At 45.6% G+C, this 17,708-nt stretch overlaps 2 protein-coding genes across 7 annotated transcripts in view; both read right to left on the minus strand.

Moving 5' to 3' along the window:
• Window positions 1–1,192: 1,192 nt before the first annotated feature.
• LOC306713058 (uncharacterized protein) lies at window positions 1,193–12,814 on the minus strand. Of its 4 annotated transcripts, none has more exons than XM_079182614.1 (6): window positions 12,706–12,814; window positions 7,053–9,760; window positions 6,481–6,574; window positions 5,466–5,518; window positions 5,294–5,361; window positions 1,193–1,854 (listed from the first exon to the last, which is right to left on the minus strand). In XM_079182614.1, exons 2-5 carry the CDS (start codon window positions 9,753–9,755, stop codon window positions 5,314–5,316), a joined length of 2,898 nt encoding a protein of 965 aa, XP_079038740.1. In that variant the 5' UTR covers window positions 9,756–9,760; window positions 12,706–12,814; the 3' UTR covers window positions 1,193–1,854; window positions 5,294–5,313. The 4 variants fall into 4 exon arrangements, with proteins under 4 accessions (XP_079038740.1, XP_079038741.1, XP_079038739.1 ...); XM_079182615.1 differs by lacking the exon at window positions 12,706–12,814 and adding an exon at window positions 10,724–10,849 and having other exon boundaries at window positions 5,466–5,515; XM_079182613.1 differs by lacking the exon at window positions 12,706–12,814 and adding an exon at window positions 10,724–10,849.
• The window catches only part of LOC306713057 (myosin phosphatase Rho interacting protein), a 41,019-nt gene continuing 35,688 nt past the window's right edge, over window positions 12,378–17,708 (minus strand). Inside the window, exons 18-24 of one of the 3 annotated variants that reach the window (XM_079182612.1) lie at window positions 17,361–17,520; window positions 17,161–17,274; window positions 16,921–17,007; window positions 16,657–16,819; window positions 14,726–14,811; window positions 14,283–14,351; window positions 13,312–13,446 (exon numbers count right to left, since the gene is read on the minus strand). In XM_079182612.1, coding sequence (XP_079038738.1) covers window positions 14,319–14,351; window positions 14,726–14,811; window positions 16,657–16,819; window positions 16,921–17,007; window positions 17,161–17,274; window positions 17,361–17,520 — 643 coding nt within the window. In that variant the 3' untranslated portion in view covers window positions 13,312–13,446; window positions 14,283–14,318. Of the gene's footprint in view, window positions 13,447–14,282; window positions 14,352–14,725; window positions 14,812–16,656; window positions 16,820–16,920; window positions 17,008–17,160; window positions 17,275–17,360; window positions 17,521–17,708 lie in introns of all 3 variants that reach the window. The other 2 variants (XM_079182611.1, XM_079182610.1) reach the window with 2 other exon arrangements.

The following is a 17,708-nucleotide window of genomic DNA, read 5'->3' on the forward strand; positions in this document are numbered from 1 at the left end:
TTGTTAACTGGCATCACAGAGCCCAGCCAATCACACGGCCTGTTGGACGCCCGCTGGCTCCCGTTAGAACGAGTCACAGAAACCAGAGCTAACCAGAGCTAACCAGAGCTAACCAGAGCTAACCGCAGCTCACCACTCGCCCGGTGAGCTGCGGTTACTACAGCAGCTACGGGTTCATTCTCAAGACGTTTCTCAGACAAAGTCTGTGAAACAAAACACGGAGAATAAACCTCGTCCTGGTTACAGAAAACCACAACTTTGAACAAAATATTTATTTTTGACAATGACATGACCTCTGATGCTTCAAGAGGCGAGCAAGACGGTACAAAAAGATGCCGTAAAATAAAGACCATGAAAGGGTGACACGAGTTGGCAGTTCTAGTCCCACGTTAACCCTAAAGTCACCACAGCAGACACACGAGGGGTTGGAATGTGATGAGCATCCTGATACAGTCAATGTGGGGTTAACACAGCGAGCGCACAAAACACACTTCTAGTTAGAACATCTGAGATCCAGCCCTGAGATTAACACACCTTTTTAGAATAAAACTCCAAAATCTGTTTTTGGTACAACATGAACGGCCCGTAGTTTAAAACAATTGCAGTGAAAATTGCACCGCCACAAAATATAAAATACACAAAACAAATGGCACAGATGAAATAGATGTGCTGTCCCATGACAAGCACGCTGTGTGTGAGGACTCGTTACCATGGAGATATGGTGCCATAGTGGAGAACGTACACAGAGACAAAGGCAGGCTGATGAACACAAGTACTAACACAAATATCAGTACACAAGTGTGTACCTGTGTGGTCCAGAGCTCACTGCCTCAGTGCTGTTTAACAGAAAGGTTCTGCTGGAAGTTTACATTCAGGCCCAAGTCAAGAGGAGACGCAGACGATCTTTAGACCAGCGCAGACATTCCTACTGAACTCAGAGTCTCAACATCCTTCAGTGACACAGATGAAGCGGAGCGGTCCTTTCATTTAATTTAAAGTAATGTGCTAAAACTCAACATGAAACTGAATAGTGAGATTTGTTTGCAGTTGAATTGAAAGGAATCCCTGAACTTCTAGGGACACAACGAAGCCTGCTTTAACTTAGGACCTCAATAAATCCATGAAGGGACCAACTGATGTAGGGGTCGTGCAGACAAACACACACTTAAATTCATAAGCTCCCATCCTGATGGTTGGATAACCTGTGAAGCTCAAGAGCTTCATGAGTGGGGGGGGGGGGACACATGACACACGACAGCTTTGGTGTCACTCTAAAGTGCTTCCTGCAGAAAGACCTCACACGGGGAGAATACATTCCAACACAAGGTTCAGTCCCCTCGACAACATCAGCATTGAATGTCAGTGAGTGTCCGGCTGTATTTCAGGCAACGTTACGATGAAGCTCTGTTGTGTTGACAGCGTCCAATCAGGTGCCTTGTTCAGTGAGTGTCATAGCTCACCAACCAGCATCTTCTTGACTGGCTTGATATTTTAACTTTTAACTGCTTTACCAATAACTTATAACCAATAACCAATAAGAAAACTCCAGGAATAAATAAACCAAATATAATCAAATACGTACAAAATCTTTTTTTTTTAAATTAAATATCTTTGTTTGTTATTCATATTTAATCTAGGAACAAAAATTCCATATAAATAACTAGAGAGTGAAAACAGCACTTCAGGTCCCAGTCTGCGGAGGCTGTCGGCGTCAGACTGGACTGAGGTTCAGTCCACAGGTGAAGAGCAGAGGGTGGAGTTAAGGTACGAGTGCCGGCAGTCAGAGGACCGCTGGTCCACAGGTGCCATGGATACCAGCACACGGGAGGAGAGCCGCTGCCGGATGTTGAATGTCTGGATGAAGAAAAACAAAAACATATTTCAAAGTGATGAACTCAACTGAACACATTTCTGTTTGTTCTGGAGAATAATAGACTAATATTACTCATCCCATCACACCAGTGTGTGAATGGACAAAGACGTGTTTTGCGAGGTCACATTGACCTTTGACCATAAAACTCTCATCAGTTGATCCTTTGAGTCCAGGTGGACGTTTGTGCCAAATTAGAAGAAATTGTCAACGCGCTCTGAGACCTGCGGTGACCTGTCGGCAACTTTAGCTCCATATGTTGCATGAAAGCCGGAATCTTCTTCACGTTTGGTTTTCTAATCAAATTTGAATCCATGTTCAAACACCGGCCAACTTTCAGCTCAACGTGGCTTAATAGGAACGTAGTGTTGGAGTTGCACCATACATGTTAGTGACAAAGCACAGCCGAGATGTCCACGACACACAGCAAGTAGAGCGCGTGACACGCTCACCTCAGAGGTCACCAGACAGGTGGAGGGTCATCCAACAGCACGCTGTCCATGTCCCATGCAACACTCAAAGCAAAGTGGACGTTTTGTCACATCATTCGTTAGTGAGTTCCTGCTCATGAGTCACTCGGTAGTCACGCAAGTCACTAGTCACTCAGCAATCCTGTGAGTTGCTAGTCATGCGCGTCTCTAGTCCAGGGGTCACTAATTGGCGGACCGCGGTCCGGATCCGGACCCAGACGCCGTTGTATCCGGACCCAGGACCTAAAACCGATGGATAATTCAGAATTATTACATTTTGACGGAGCGCTTCTATTTTACAGCTTGTTACTTGTTCAGCGGTGCAGGAAACACGCCGACCAATGCGCTGTATATCACATCACGTGTTGCAGCTCAGCCAATCAAATATGAGTATTCTGACAAGTTTCCTGACTCGAGTGAGATGTACACACACCGTGACACACGGGGGAGAGACGAGGAGAGAGATTGAAGAGCAGATAACTTGTTAAGCGAGTCAGTAAAGTCATTTCTCAACCCGATCTTCTAAAAGAGAGAAGTGTTCATAGAGATATATATTCAAGAAGCCTAGTATATGTATGGCACTACATAGTGCAAGTTAGATATTATTGTAATGTTCTGGACCTTTGCATGAGGAGATTTTCTCAATCTGGACCTTCTGGAAATGGAATTGAACATCCTGATCTAGTCACTAGAGACGTAAGTCAAATTAACGTGAAGCTCACTCTTTTCCGAACCTTCGCTAAAAGCTCAAACTAAAGTGCTTTTGTTGGCTGAACCTGAGCTTCCTGTGAAGACATGTCGAACATCAGTCGCTCGTCACACGCGAGTCACTCTTTGCATCAACCGAAACGTCCTATGAAGACAAGTTCATTTAGAGAAGATGATGCGTGTAAAACTCCGTCACGCTAGAGGGGAACGTAGAGCGCCACAGTTTGAGGGTTCGGGACCAAGCTGTGGTGCATCGATGTGAGAATGTGTTGCCATGACTACATCACCTGTTCAGGGCTTCATACAAACAACTTCACGCTCAACACTGAGCTTCCTTGGGTCCTAAGCAACACACGTGTTATGACCACAGACTGTCTATAAGAAGTGGACGTAGTCATGGGGTACATCTCAAGTTTCCTCGCTCCTCGCTTGAACCAGAAGTTGGTCTGCTCCGCCATATTGACGGCCGTCCCAAAGCGCTTATTTAGCGGAGAGAGGAGAGAGGAGGGATCTCTGAGGAGCCATGAGCGAGGACGCACAAGAACAGACTTCCAGGAAGTCTTTTAACGGCGACACGCCCCCTCATTGTTCATCAGTCATGTGATTGGACGCTGCAGCTGATCGGACTGATACGATTTCTTTCAACATGTAAACAGTGAAGACGGATCGCAGATTAAACTCTAGTTTTATATTTGATTAGTTTTCTGATTCAGTCTGCTTTACATAAATGTTCAACAACTTTCTTCATTTATTAGAAAGATTTGTGTTTTCATGATCTGATATTTCCCTCAATAACTTTATTATGAAACAATTAGTCAGAGAGCTGGAGAGACAAAACACTTTTTATCAATGTGTGTATGTATATATATATATATATATATATATATAGAGCTCATTCAGTCACGTGAGGCTGATCATTCCTGAGTGTTTGATGAGTTTTATCATTTAAGAGAAACCATAATCATATTCTGGGTTATTTAATAATCACGTCTCAGGACGTCTCATGTCTCTTAAAACATATTTCCTTGTCTCCTCTCTCCTCGCATGGTTTCCTTGGATCTCTCCATGCATCCCTGGTGGGAGGGACTAAGACGCAAGTAAAGGAGCCAAGTGAGGGAAACGGGGATGCAATGAAGAGACTTGAGATGTACCCATGGTGACGTCACCCATTGGTTAGTGGACTGCCGTTATGACGCCTTGAGTTTGGCGAGTTCGCCGTCGCCATCTTGGATCACGACCGTTGCCGTGTTTTTTTCGCAACCAATGAACAGAGGTTACCATATTTGTAATGCGGAGGAGTGTCGTAGAGACGCCGTATACGACCTGTCAATCACAGTGAGCCCGCCCTCAAGCATCCCCTGCTTTATGGTCTGTTTGACTCTAAATGGACCATCATTACTAAATGAACATCATGCTGTATTGAAGAAGACTTGAAACTAGAGATTGAGACCATAAACTCATGTTTACAATGTTTACTGAGGGAATACATGTTTTTTTCTTTTTGCAACAAATGGTTGATCGAGAATCAAAGTGTTAAAATCACTGGCTTCACTCGACAGAACCGGAGGTTGCCTCCCGAGCGCTAGCAGTGTTTACCTGAGGGGGAACCAGAGGGGTGGGTTGCTACACTTCAACTATGACAGTTATCAGCTGTAACCGCTGTATGAGAGCAGTGCAGAGTGGCGTACGCTCACGTGCACTAACATGCAATGAAAGCATGCGTGGCCGGCCCGGCTATGGCAACAAATCAAGGAGAAGCTCTGATATTCACTCTCTGCTCAGGTAGACATTACTCCTCTATAGCTTTACATACACACATCTTTACACAGATAATAGTTGTTTGCTGCCAAAGTAATGCTCTGAATATCAAATGTAGCACCTTTAATACCATCAATTCAGGCCCTGTTATTGTGCATGCTGTGACACACTAAATAGAATGAGACCACAACAACTTTGATCAATTACACCTGTGTGGACCCTGCTATGACATGTCAACATGGATGCTGTGGAAAAAGGCCTATAGCAAGTTAGTATTGCATGTGCATAAAATTGGAGAACTTGCAAGATAAAAAACACTGATGCAGTAGATGCTGGGAAACCCAGACGTTTAGTCCCCAGTAGAGCTCCAGAAACCTCCTACACTTTCAATAACATCTCATTAGCATCTTCTTTGGCCTCACAAAACCCCAACAGAACTTCCTCCAGAGCCACAGATCACACCGAAGCACAGCAGGTGGTTACTAACCTCATGAGGTTTCTACTTTGTCACCTGTCCTCCCATCGGTTCCCTGGAGGGGCTTTGAATGTCTTGTTCTGGGGATGGATGAAGAATCACTCAATATGTAGCTAATAATACATTCACACATCATATCGTTCAAACACAACCATTACATACATGCTAGGATATTTGTGCTCACCTTGTGCTTTTTACACTTCATAGAAAAGTTTTCTTCTATGAGTACACAGTCTGCTAGAACAAGAACAGAACAGGAGTTAAAGACGCCACACTGAAGCGTCCCGCACACACTGAAGCGTCCCGCACACACTGAAGCGTCCCACACTGAAGCGTCCCACACTGAAGCGTCCCGCACACACTGAAGCGTCACACACTGAAGCGTCCCGCACACACTGAAGCGTCACACACACACTGAAGCGTCCCGCACACACTGAAGTGTCACACACTGAAGCGTCCCGCACACACTGAAGCGTCCCACACTGAAGCGTCCCGCACACACTGAAGCGTCACACACACACTGAAGCGTCCCGCACACACTGAAGCGTCCCGCACACACTGAAGTGTCACACACTGAAGCGTCCCGCACACACTGAAGCGTCCCACACTGAAGCGTCCCGCACACACTGAAGCGTCCCGCACACACTGAAGCGTCACACACTGAAGTGTCCCGCACACACTGAAGCATCCCGCACACACTGAAGCATCCCACACTGAAGCATCCCACACTGAAGCGTCCCACACTGAAGCATCCCACACACACTGAAGCGTCACACACTGAAGCATCCCACACACACTGAAGCGTCCCACACACACTGAAGCATCCCACACACACTGAAGCGTCCCACACACACTGAAGCGTCCCACACTGAAGCGTCACACACACACTGAAGCATCCCACACACACACACTGAAGCATCAGCCATGAAGATAACAGCCAGCCGCACTTCACAATAGAGCAATAGAGAATTCACAGACCAATTGACATGAACTCACACAAAGCACTGGTCGTGGGTGTATAACATTTTCACCAGACACAATTGCATGGCTAGATGCCAATCAAAATGAATTGGGAGAACTAACCCTTTAAGATTAAAGACAAACCAGTTCTAAATAGTACGCTGCTCCTGTAAACATTCACACGGATAAGTGGCATCCTGTGTGCTGTGTGGGGATGGAGGGCTGAGAGCAGCACTCACCTGACTCCAGAGCACACCTGTAGTGGTACTTGTTGGCGCAGCCTTTGATGAAGCATCCCAGTGTAGCACCATGGTTACTGCACACTGAACACTTCTAAACACAGCAGAGAAAAGAGGAAGACAGACATCATGCATGTGCCTGCTAACAGCATGACAGAACATATGATATCGCTTTTAAAGCTTTGGCAAAGGCCACATAGCTACGGCGATGCAAAATGTGTCATATTGTACAAACGACTCAGAGGATCGGCGGTTCGATCCCAGGCTCCGCTAGTCCATGTCCTAGTCCATGTCCCCTTGGGCAAGACACTTAACCCTAAATTGCTCCCGTAGCTGTGCCCGGTGTATGAATGGTTTCCCCCTCTACCGTGAGATCATATGACATATTTTGTTGGTATTAATATCTCTACTAACTGTATGGATACTATAGTTTGTTTTACTAACCTTGTGTGTGAATATACTTACACACACACACACACACACACACACACACACACACACACACACACACACACACACACACACACACACACACACACACACACACACACACACACACACACACCTCTTACCGTCTTCTGGGCCACCTTGACAGCCTCCTCCAGTCCGTAGACTTTGCCCTTCACCAGGAACACGCCTGCAGACCAGATGCTGCAGTCTTCGTGGATCCAGTATTCACAGGGCTCCAGAGGCAGCACAGGGGGACTGTACCAGTCCTCCAAATCAGCAGAGTCTCCGTCTGACCGAGCCCGCTTAGCAGCAGGGCTGCCAGTGTTGTTAGCTGTCCACCTGTAGCTCTCCAGGCCCTTCTGCTTCAGCCGAGCTGCTGGCATGAGGGGCCGTGGTGCGGGTGGAATGGCACACTTCCTCCCCCTGCCTATGACACTGCAGGACGAAGAGTCTGTGTCGCTGTAGTCGTCCTCATCCTCTTTGAGGCCAGACATGCTGGCTGGTCGTTTGGTGCTTGGCTGGTACCCTTCTGGGTAATAAGGGCCATGGAGGTCCCCCAAGTCCATGGTGTTGGCCGCCTGTCCACACAGGCAGCAGACGAGAGCGCGCTGCTGCCGGCTGAGCGTCGATGCCCGGCCCAGCTGCACACAGGAAGTGCTGGGTACGACCGCAGAGTTGAAGCCACAGGGGTGAGCCTGCTGCTGGCCTCTCTTGTGTTGTGTCCTTACCTCCTCGGGGTAGTTGATGATAGTACACAGTGATGACGCCGACTGCTGACGCTCCACGCGGATGAATGGAGAGAAACTGTCCAACCTATAGTCCCTTCTCTCCTCCTTGTAGTTGACGTACTTCAACCTGATCTCCGGCTCCTTCGGGGAGAAAATGGAGGAATACTGGCTCCACGTGAGTTTCTTTTGCCTTCTCTTGCGGGTACCGGCCCCCTTGGTCTTGGCAGTGGGACATGGTTTGCTACCTGTGGCCTTGCCTTTGCCTCGGCTTTTCTTTGGAGATTTGGATGATGGTGGTGGGGAGCATCTAGCAGTGTGAATTTCCACTGAGGGGTCAGGGTGGGACAGATGATCTGGCTCCTTTGGGTTTTCGTGCACATCAAACTGAGGACTTGAGTGTGATGAGGGTTTCCTCTTGGACCTCACAGGGCTGGGTTGTGGTTCATGTGCAGGACGGGAAACATCTTCTGGGCCTCTCTTTGACTTCTCGTGCACAGCACACAGAGGGCTTTTTGGAGATGTGCTGCCATTACACGTTTTAGAATGATTGATTTCAGAATCAGAGGTAGAGTAACTGGCAGTGCTCATGTTATTAGTTTGACCCCTTTTCATTGAAGTTACTGCTTTCTGTTTCCTCGTTTTCACTGAGAGAGGCGCTTTCACTCGGTTTCTCCTTCTTCCTGCTGACTGGGTGTCATTCCTCTTAGGACCGGATAACTTAGAATCACCAGCTGGAGACTGGGAAGTTTTTGCTTTGTTATTGGTACGTATGCATCCTGACGCTTTATGCCGGCTGGAATTCATGTTCATAACTATAGCGGCGTCTAACCGTGTACCTCTGCCGGACCGCTCGGGCAGTTTCCTTTCTTTTAAAGTTCTCTGTGGTGCCTTAGCATTCCCGTTCATGTGAGGAGTGACGGTCTTGGGTTTGTTTTCGGAAACTTCTGACACACAAACATCATCTGTCAAGTCAATCAAAGGCTCCAACACAGCCTTTCGTCTACCGACAGGCTGCTTACTTTCAGTGCTTGAAGCTAACCTTGTGGTGCTATCACTGATGCCACAGCCCGGCTGAATGGCCCCCTCTGTCCTCGAGCCATCCCACGCAACCTCATCAAATGTCCCTCGATAAGAGTTATCACCGCTGGGTGAGCTGGAGGCCTGAGGCAGGACGAACACATCCTCCACATTGTCCAGTGAGGTAGCGGAGGGCGAGACGGGGTCCTCCAGAGGACTGATGTACTCCCTGCTTCGTGAGCACCGGTCTCTAGCACCCACGCCGCCCTCAACGACTGCTGGGTCCTGTTTCTTAGACGTGAGAGAGAGTGCCTCAGAGCTGCCCCTCTCCTCATCCTCCCCTGCGACAGAGGTGAGCGTCTCCGGTGAGGATTCAGCACATACTCCTGAACTGGAGTAGCTATCACCCTGTCCACTTTCCAAATCCCCACTCTTTTCCAGAGGAAGGCCGTAATCCTCTTTGCCTCGTCCATGCTTGTCCATGTCTCTGCCGCTGGAAATGACTCCACTGTTGAACTCCTGAGGCTCCTGCGTTAGACATACTCCCCCATCGTTCTCTGGTGCCACCTGAGCCTGAGTCAATGACTGAAAAAGGTGCATCTGATTGGCAAGGTCCATGGGCCCATCAACTTGCTCCAAGTAGTGCTGGTTCAGTGCAAAGCCAGTCTCCTCAAGCCCTTTATCCAAGTCACAAGGAGAGTGGAGGGACAACTTGCTAATAGGCGGCACACCATACAGGGGCGAATGCCGAGAAAGGGAATCGTTGGAGGAGAAGACGTGAGATCTGCTCACGTAGGAGAGGGTCACTGTAGTGTGGGAGAAGGAATTGTCTGGTTGAATTGGATCCCCTGATTGGAGAGTGGTTTCTGAGGAGCCGGTGTCCGAGAAGGGTAATCCGGGGTTGCTGGTCCCCGAGTTTGGGTACCAGCCGGGGTTCTTGACCATACGCAGAGCAGCGAGGGACGGACTGTTGAGGACACATTCCTCGCCTTTCCTGGTCAGGTCGCTCACAGCAGGGATGCTGGATGTGGAGAGGTCTTGAGGCTGTAGATCATCTAAGCTCCCAGCTGGCTGCTCCATCACAACTGCAGTGGATGGAGAGGAGAAAATAATGTGGTGCCGGTAATTTGAATGAGTTATGTCTACGAAGAGGCACATGTTGCATTTAATTAGGATTTCTCTTTTTCATGGTGGTCAAGAGAGAAGTTCTTTTGACCACTAAGCTACATCACGTTGTTATTCAACCTTACAGCTAAAGTCCTAACGCTGACATCAGCTAGCAAACTGGCGTGTGCTTGGATTTCGTTAGAGAACATAGCATTGATTGACAATTTGGCTCATTTACAGTTTACATTCATATGTTTTAATATTCATAATATCAGGTCGTTGGGTGAAACAAATAACGTTAATGCTTTCCAGACAACAGGTGACCGGCTGACTTCTTACCACCAACGTTGACAGGTCCGGGTTGCTAAGATAGTTAGCTTAGCCTATCCACAGCTAGCACGAGCTAACTAGGCCCGTCTTCACTCCGGTAACGTTGCTGTACGTGGAACTACACACAGTACCTAGCAACTTAGAGTGATTCTCATTAAAGACACAATGTCACGCGCCACAGAACTGCCTTCACGGCCTCTGCTGGTAGGTAGAGGACACTCCTCACCTCGGCTCGGCCTGCTCACAGAAGAAGCTCGTTATTACTGTAGCATAGCAGCTTAGTGGTGCACAGTGTTCGCCCACTAACGTTACGACTCTTCGTAACTTTGTTGCGAGTACGACGGACAAACCAACTTTAAAATGATACATCTCGCTTTAAAGGCCGGTCTCTTCCGTATTACATGCACGCCGAATTGAAGAGTGAATCTCAGCGGTTCAAGGAATAATGTTTTACTTTCTAATATATCCCAGAATTGAACGAGATGCAAGGTATTATTTAATTGTGGAACACTTTTCGTGGAGTTTGGCAACACGTTCTCTGCATCGGGGCAAGGCCCGGCTCGGTGAAACAAAGACCGAGTGAAGGTGCTGCGCTGCGCTGCAGAACTTACCCGGATGGGAGATCTCGTTTTAAAACGTCCAGTTAAGAATGGGTCTGACCCTGCATCTCTCTCAACACCACATGTACTCTAACGAATCCTTCTAACTCTGAAGACACCGGCAGCTCCCAATTAAACAAAGACCCACACTTTCCAGGAACACACTTCTCTGATAGCAGCAGTGTCAAGTTGATTGAGTATAATCTCAAACTTCCGGATTCCCCTTCATAATAAAACGATTATTGGTGCCTTTCACTGTTTTTCTTTCTTTAAACTGAAGTAGTAATCAGTTACAATAAACCATCTATCGCGAACGCATTATTCCTGTGAGTGTCGCAGTGGATCAGCCTTTCCTCTTGACCCAGACTGTTCACAGCTTCAGAGAACCGGGATCTTTCTTCTTGGGGTGATAATAATTGTGCATACTAATTGGAACAGATGCATTTTGGGAGCAAAGTGGTATAACCTGTTACAATTACATTTATTTAAATAATTTGGGGTCATTTTCTAATATATTTTCTTTAACGAAACTCTAAAATCCTACATTTTGACTAGTTGGTTGTTGCTGTTCCTTACAAATTTACTTTCATTTACATTTTAACCAACGTTATTTCATACACTGGTAGGTGGTGAATAGTAAAATACAAAATAAAGATGAACATTAGAGGAATTTTGGTTTTTGTAATCATAAAGGTTCCACATTTAGATATATCTAATTAATATAAAGTTTAAAGGGGTATTCCAGCAATTTTATATTTCAATTAAATTGGGGTACTTGCAAGATACATCTTAGGAAAAAAAGGATGATAAAAGCAGCCAAGCCTGAGATATCCTAACTGTTTGTCCCTATGGGCCAAGCTCCAAAAATAGTGGATCCTACCTCCCATAATGTAACTTGACGCTCTTTTCGTTACCAATTCCCTGCTCGGTAAATACCAACATCTCTCAAACTCCATGTTCCCAGTTCATATCTTTCTGTCAGTGTCCAAACTTTAAGCTAAATAACTCGACCCGATGGCTGTGGCACAGGAGAAAGAGAAGATCAGGGATTCAATCCCCGGCCAATGTTGGACTGCTCTGAGCAAGTCACTGAACCCCACATTGGTCCTAAAGGCTGTGAGAATGTGCGTTAAGTTTCTCCCCCCGATGAGCAGCCTGTCATCAGTGTGTTAGTGGGGGAACTTTTGCTTCGAGTGGCCAGAACACTAGAAATTATCAGGGTTACTTTTCAAACTTTTAAAAGCACTTTTATGAGCAATGGAAGATATCGCAACAGTTTTTTTACAAGCATACTATCTCAATGGTCATTTAGACGGTTCTGTTGACACGAAAGCTCAGTATCTGTCAGAAGACCACATATGGTTGAAAGCTCTGGCAAAAGCAAGTAGTGGGGTACGTGACTTCTTTCATTTCAGTTCTCTCTAACAAAGGTTTCATTTTCATCTTGTGTTCATTCTTCAACACGTATATTAAATATTCCCTGCTGGCGCAAACCTGTGGCAGTGCATTAATAACTCATTAAATATGAGTGCTGTCCTACGCACCACTTTTGAAATATCTGTGCTGTAAAGCAATTGATTGAAAAACTGACTTGTCATGTTTTTTTACTTGCTTTGTTTGGGAAGGAATTACATTTTTCAAAACAATCACACAACAAAAAGGGTGCAAAAATATTTATTGCTAATAAACCTGTAGTCAGTTGGTGTATATTTGCTTTATATTTACAATAATAGAGTACAAAGGAATGGGAATGTGAAAGAAAAATCCCAACCATTTAAATAAATACAAATGGACTGCCACTGAACAAGACTACAAACAACCAACTCCAACAACTCCTACACAGCTGGACCAATGAGTGCAGAGAGAGGGGGACACAAACTATAGAAAATGAGATATATATATATATATATATATATATATATATATATATATATATATATATATATATATATATATACACACACACACACATACATGTATACATACATACATACATCTATTTAAATTATAGTCAGTGAATCCGATCCATGTGCACTCAGCAGTCGACTTTCCACAGTTCTCTCAGATTGATCCAAGAACTGCAGAGGACATCCATGATGCTCATTTAGAAGTCAGGCGATGACGCAGCACGGTAGGTATTTGTTGTATAATGCAGACCAGCACTTTAGTTCCATAGCTTGTTTACTGAGCAACACTTCCATCTGTGCTGGAATAATGATGAGTAGAGGAGCATTAACGTGCAGACCTGAACGCCACACTCATTCCTATGGGTTTGTTATGCAAGTATTACTCACCAATAAGTAGTTGTGTTTAGCTGTCAGCAGCACAGTTATGCCTTTGACTAGCAACAGTCTAGGGAGTTAAAACAGTAGCTTACACAGTCATAGTTTTAGTGTACGCAGAACAGATGCTCAATTAAAAACAGTATTTACAGTAAGACATGGCAGCAAAAAACAAACTATACAAAAAATGTCACAGTTAACTGAAGTGCATGGAATGCAAAATCTAGGCATGAAATATTAAACTTCACCCCATGTTTCTTTAATAATATATGATCCGTGTTTTGTGACCAGTGTGTAGTGTAACTAAATAAGTAATTAAAGAGATAAAATATAGTGGGCCTCTAAACATGCAGCAAGGTCGGTAGACATGATGAGTCACTGTCAGAACTCCTTAGTATCTTTATTTTCAAACAGGTGGAGTCTCTGCTCAGCTGTCAGCCCTTCCTTTAGACTCTGCAGGGACGAGGAGAGAAAAAGGAGACGTTAATAATGAAACACAGCTTCTTCTGGACAGATGTGCTGTTCCTGAGCAGGCAGTGTTTTCAATCTCTAAAATGGAATCACGAGAGTCCAAACACACCACATTATAGCGGATCGCTAACCTGTCTGGAAACTCTTGTAAGAGTAGCTAATCATTAGCCGCCAAGCATATACTAACATAGCTCGTAAGCTTACAATAAATAAGAGTTCAGACACTATGCTTCTATCTTCATAGCATCATCATCTAGCCGTTGAAGTGAATAGGTGTATGTAACAGAGTCACAGTGAAGGCACTGCTACCGCACCGCTTGTATAACAAGTAACACACGACTGTCTGTGCGCGTCTTTGACTACATCGTGTCATTATCGAAATTTTGCATATTTAAGGTTTCCTTTCTCATATTGTCAAACTAAACTAAAACTAAGTAGCATTAGTCCGATCTCTTTGTTAGTCAGGCTGTATCTACTGTTGCAGCAGCACAGAGGATAATGACCTGTCGTCGGCTGTAGCTGCTGCTCTATGTCTGAACTACCAGTGGGTTTGTTTTGCTACTTTCATGTTGGTTTGGAGCTTCAAAGAAAGCAACTCATTCACAAAATATATCACCAAGAATATGAAAGGATACACAGATTAGTATTTTTTAAATACCCAGTGATATCTCGGATACAGTATTGTCATTCAGTCTTGACAAATTGACTATTTGTGCTTATTAACGTGAAGTAGTGTTTCAGATCTATTTAGTGCTTCAGAGGAGGAGGACAAAAGGATGTGCTTGAACTACCAGTTTGTGCGTCTTGCTTTGGTTTACCTAAAGGAGAAGGAGGCCTACACGTCCTCAGCAGCCCTAACTGTCCCAGGGCATGTCTCGACTCACAGACTGAGGACAGAAGGGGGAAAACACACCAGCAAGTGTGTTAGACTACTGTGGTGTTTCATCTGTATCACAATCCCAAGACGCAGTTTTGATGGAGTCACAGAATAGATCAAAGACAGGCACCCCCAGCAAGAACACTGCCGATACTGATGCAATGGTGGGCATGCAATGCTGCACGCAACCAGCAGATGGCAGTACGTCATGTGAAACTGCTCAGCCGGTGTTTGGTGGGAGACTTCCAATGTCAAAACAGGACTGCTCTGTTAGTTCTGAACCTGCTGCTTCTTAAGCAATAAGACACAATGGGTGACAGAGCTCCATGACCCACGGTGGGATGAAGGACTGACTGAACTCTTCATGGACTAAAGGAAACCCACCTTTGACCTCATGGTGCGCTCTGAGCGTTTGGCTGCGGCAGCTGCCATCTTGAGGATGTCAGGGTTGCTTTTGGACTTCATGATATCTAGGAAGGAAAATGTGACAGAGTTTAGAGAAAGGGTCGAGTCCTCAGGTGTACTGAATGCTAATTTAATCAACACACAATGGGCCTCATGTAAGAACCACCACATTCATTCTTAATTGGTAGATCTGAGTGATTTTAGAGAGTTTGTCAAATGATGATCCATCAAGCCAGGACGCATTTCCACTGTTGGGTCTGTACGCTCCCACATCGCACTGTGCTCTCATGGGGATCTGATCAGGTAGACCACATGCCGAGGTGGCCTGGCTTGCAGTGAGTTGGGATCTGTGGACAGTGTGGGGTACGATCCAAACAATTTATCAAACGTAGGTCTCCATCATCTTCCCCCCCACCAAATTGTGAATGAGGAACCTATGGGTTATTATTTTCCTTCACCTATTTAAAATGCTGTACTTATGAATGTTATTAGTTGCCTGTAATGGTTACACAGGACAGGAATAGGGTGTTATTGTTATTATTGTATAAATTGTGACGCGAGAGCACTGAGAGCACAGTTTGCCGACGATTGCTTGGCAAAAAGGATCCGAAGCAAGCGTGTCATGGATCACGACACCACAGCCTGTCTGAGGACCACAGACAGGCTGTGGTGAGGTAGAGTTCTGTGGACAAAGGAGCCGCGGCCTGTTGTTGACTTTGTTTGTTTGTCATCGGACTGGTTTGTGTTACTTTAAGGAACTTTGGAACTGATGGGACTCTGGGTTTGAGCGATAGTTTGTAAATGTTTTGTTTATTGTGCCGGAGTACAGCGGGAGCCTCACGGTTTTTGTTTTGTGTGCTGCAACCCGTATGCCAAATGAATTAGCTTTATATGAATATATGGAGTTATATTTAACTGACTGTGTGCTTTCTTTTGTGTCTCAGGTCATAGTGAATAATAGAGAAGACCTTTCAGCGTGCAGTCAGGTGTAGTGTCTGTATACCTACCGTGCCCTGTTGTTATTTTAGTGTATGTACTTTTCCCTCTACGTTTCCGTCACAGTATGCGGCTGCTCTGACACTTTATTTGTTTAGGGTCTCCTAATACCACGACCCACACTGTTCAATTTGGACTCCAAGCTCTGTGACATTCTTCTTTTTACTCTTGGGCTATATCTTTGGTGAATAAATCAAATAAACTTGTACTGTCCTTATATCGCGCTTTTCTAGTCTTCTGACTTTCACTTATACACTATATGTCATCATTCACCCATTCATGCAAGATGCTACCTGGACATCAGGCCTAGCACCTTGCATGGTAGCCACCCTTTCATACACCGTAGGCACAGCTACGGGAGCAATGTGGGGTGAAGTGTCTTGCCCAAGGACACATGGACATGGACTAGCGGAGCCGGATCGAACTGCCGATCCTCTGACTGAAGGACGGCCCTGCTCTAACTCTGAGCTACAGTCGCCCCAATTTGATTGTAACAGGTAGCCGTTTGGGGCAATTTGGGGGCATCAATTCAATTTAATATATTTTGTATTGCCCAAAATCACAAATTAGCCTCAGAGGGCTTTACGATCTGTACACATACGACATCCTCTGTCACAGGACCCTCACATCGGAACAGGAACAACTCTCCAAAAAAACCTTTAACATCGAGAGAAAAAAGCAAGAAACCTCAGAGAGAGCACCAGAGGAGGGGTCCCTCTGTCAGGATGAAGTGTGATAGAGGTCATGTGTACCAAATGAACATAACAATTGTGCTAATCAAATCTCCCGAACCTGCAGCTCACATAAGTGTGCAGTTGAGAGAGTTTGGTGAATGTGACTTGGCCCACTTGTACAAGGAAGCATCAGAGAAACAGTCCTAGCACAAGGCCCACTGTGTTTCTATTTGTTCATACCATATCCTCCTCGCTCCACTTCCTCCAGCGATGGCTCCCCAAGTGCCTCATGAGCCAGCTGCAGCTGATCTCTGAGCCGGCCCAGATCCCGCTCCGCTTTGGCCTTGACAATGCTCAGCTCTGTGTAGATGTCCTTGTACTTATCTGTTGCATATTTCTTGTCCTGAAAACACATTGTTTGGCTTTTCAGATAACGGGTATTCATGTTGTCTCTCAGCAAGGAAATCATGGATTTTCCAGTGCTATCTTAAAAAAACACTGTACTCTTTGGGCAGCTTGGAGTTCGTCTTTCAGGGAGTTGATTTCCTGCTTCAGGTATTGGACCTCGGACTCCTTCACCCTCAGCATCACCTAGAGAAAAAGATTGAAATGATCAAAAGATGCAAGAACTTGCCTCAGGAGCACCAGCTGCTTTTTAAAACCTTTCTGGTACAGACTTAATAATACAATATCATTTGTATATGTCATTGCTTAGTTTGAAGTGTTTTTTAGCTTGATCCTTACTTCTAACTCGTAGAGCTCTTTCCCGTGTATGGTGGTGTTTGCGTCTCCCACTCCGTCCTCAGATGCCATCGAGCGCATCTTGGTGATCTCTGCTGCCAGGCGGTTGTTTAGCTCCTAAAAAGAAGAGGCTTAGAAGAGTTAAGCAGAAAAGCAGGTATTCTTGTGTGTACCTGTGATTGTGTTCTACAGTGTGTCTGCACCTGGTTGTGTGCGTTGAGCTCCTGGTTCTCTCTCTGACACTGCCTGAGGGCCTGCCTCTCGGCCTCCAGCGCCTGGGCTAGGTGGGCGTTTTCCAGACACTTCTGGGAATACTGCTCGGACAACACCTCGATCTCCCGCTGGAAAGAACACAGCTCCTCCCTAAAACACAACAAAAGGCCCAACTGACAGGAAATCTAATACCAATAGTTTGGGTTCAGGAGTAAAAGGTGCAAATACAGCTAGATGTCAAGTCTCTGATTTAGTGAACCAAGCAACCTTACAGTCCTGAGTCAGCACTTCTCCCAAAACCACAAACCATATAAACTCTCAGCTTAATGAAACTCAGT

Source organism: Pholis gunnellus (genome assembly GCF_910591455.1).
Source record: "Pholis gunnellus genome assembly, chromosome: 21".
Taxonomy (NCBI): Eukaryota; Metazoa; Chordata; class Actinopteri; order Perciformes; family Pholidae; genus Pholis; species Pholis gunnellus.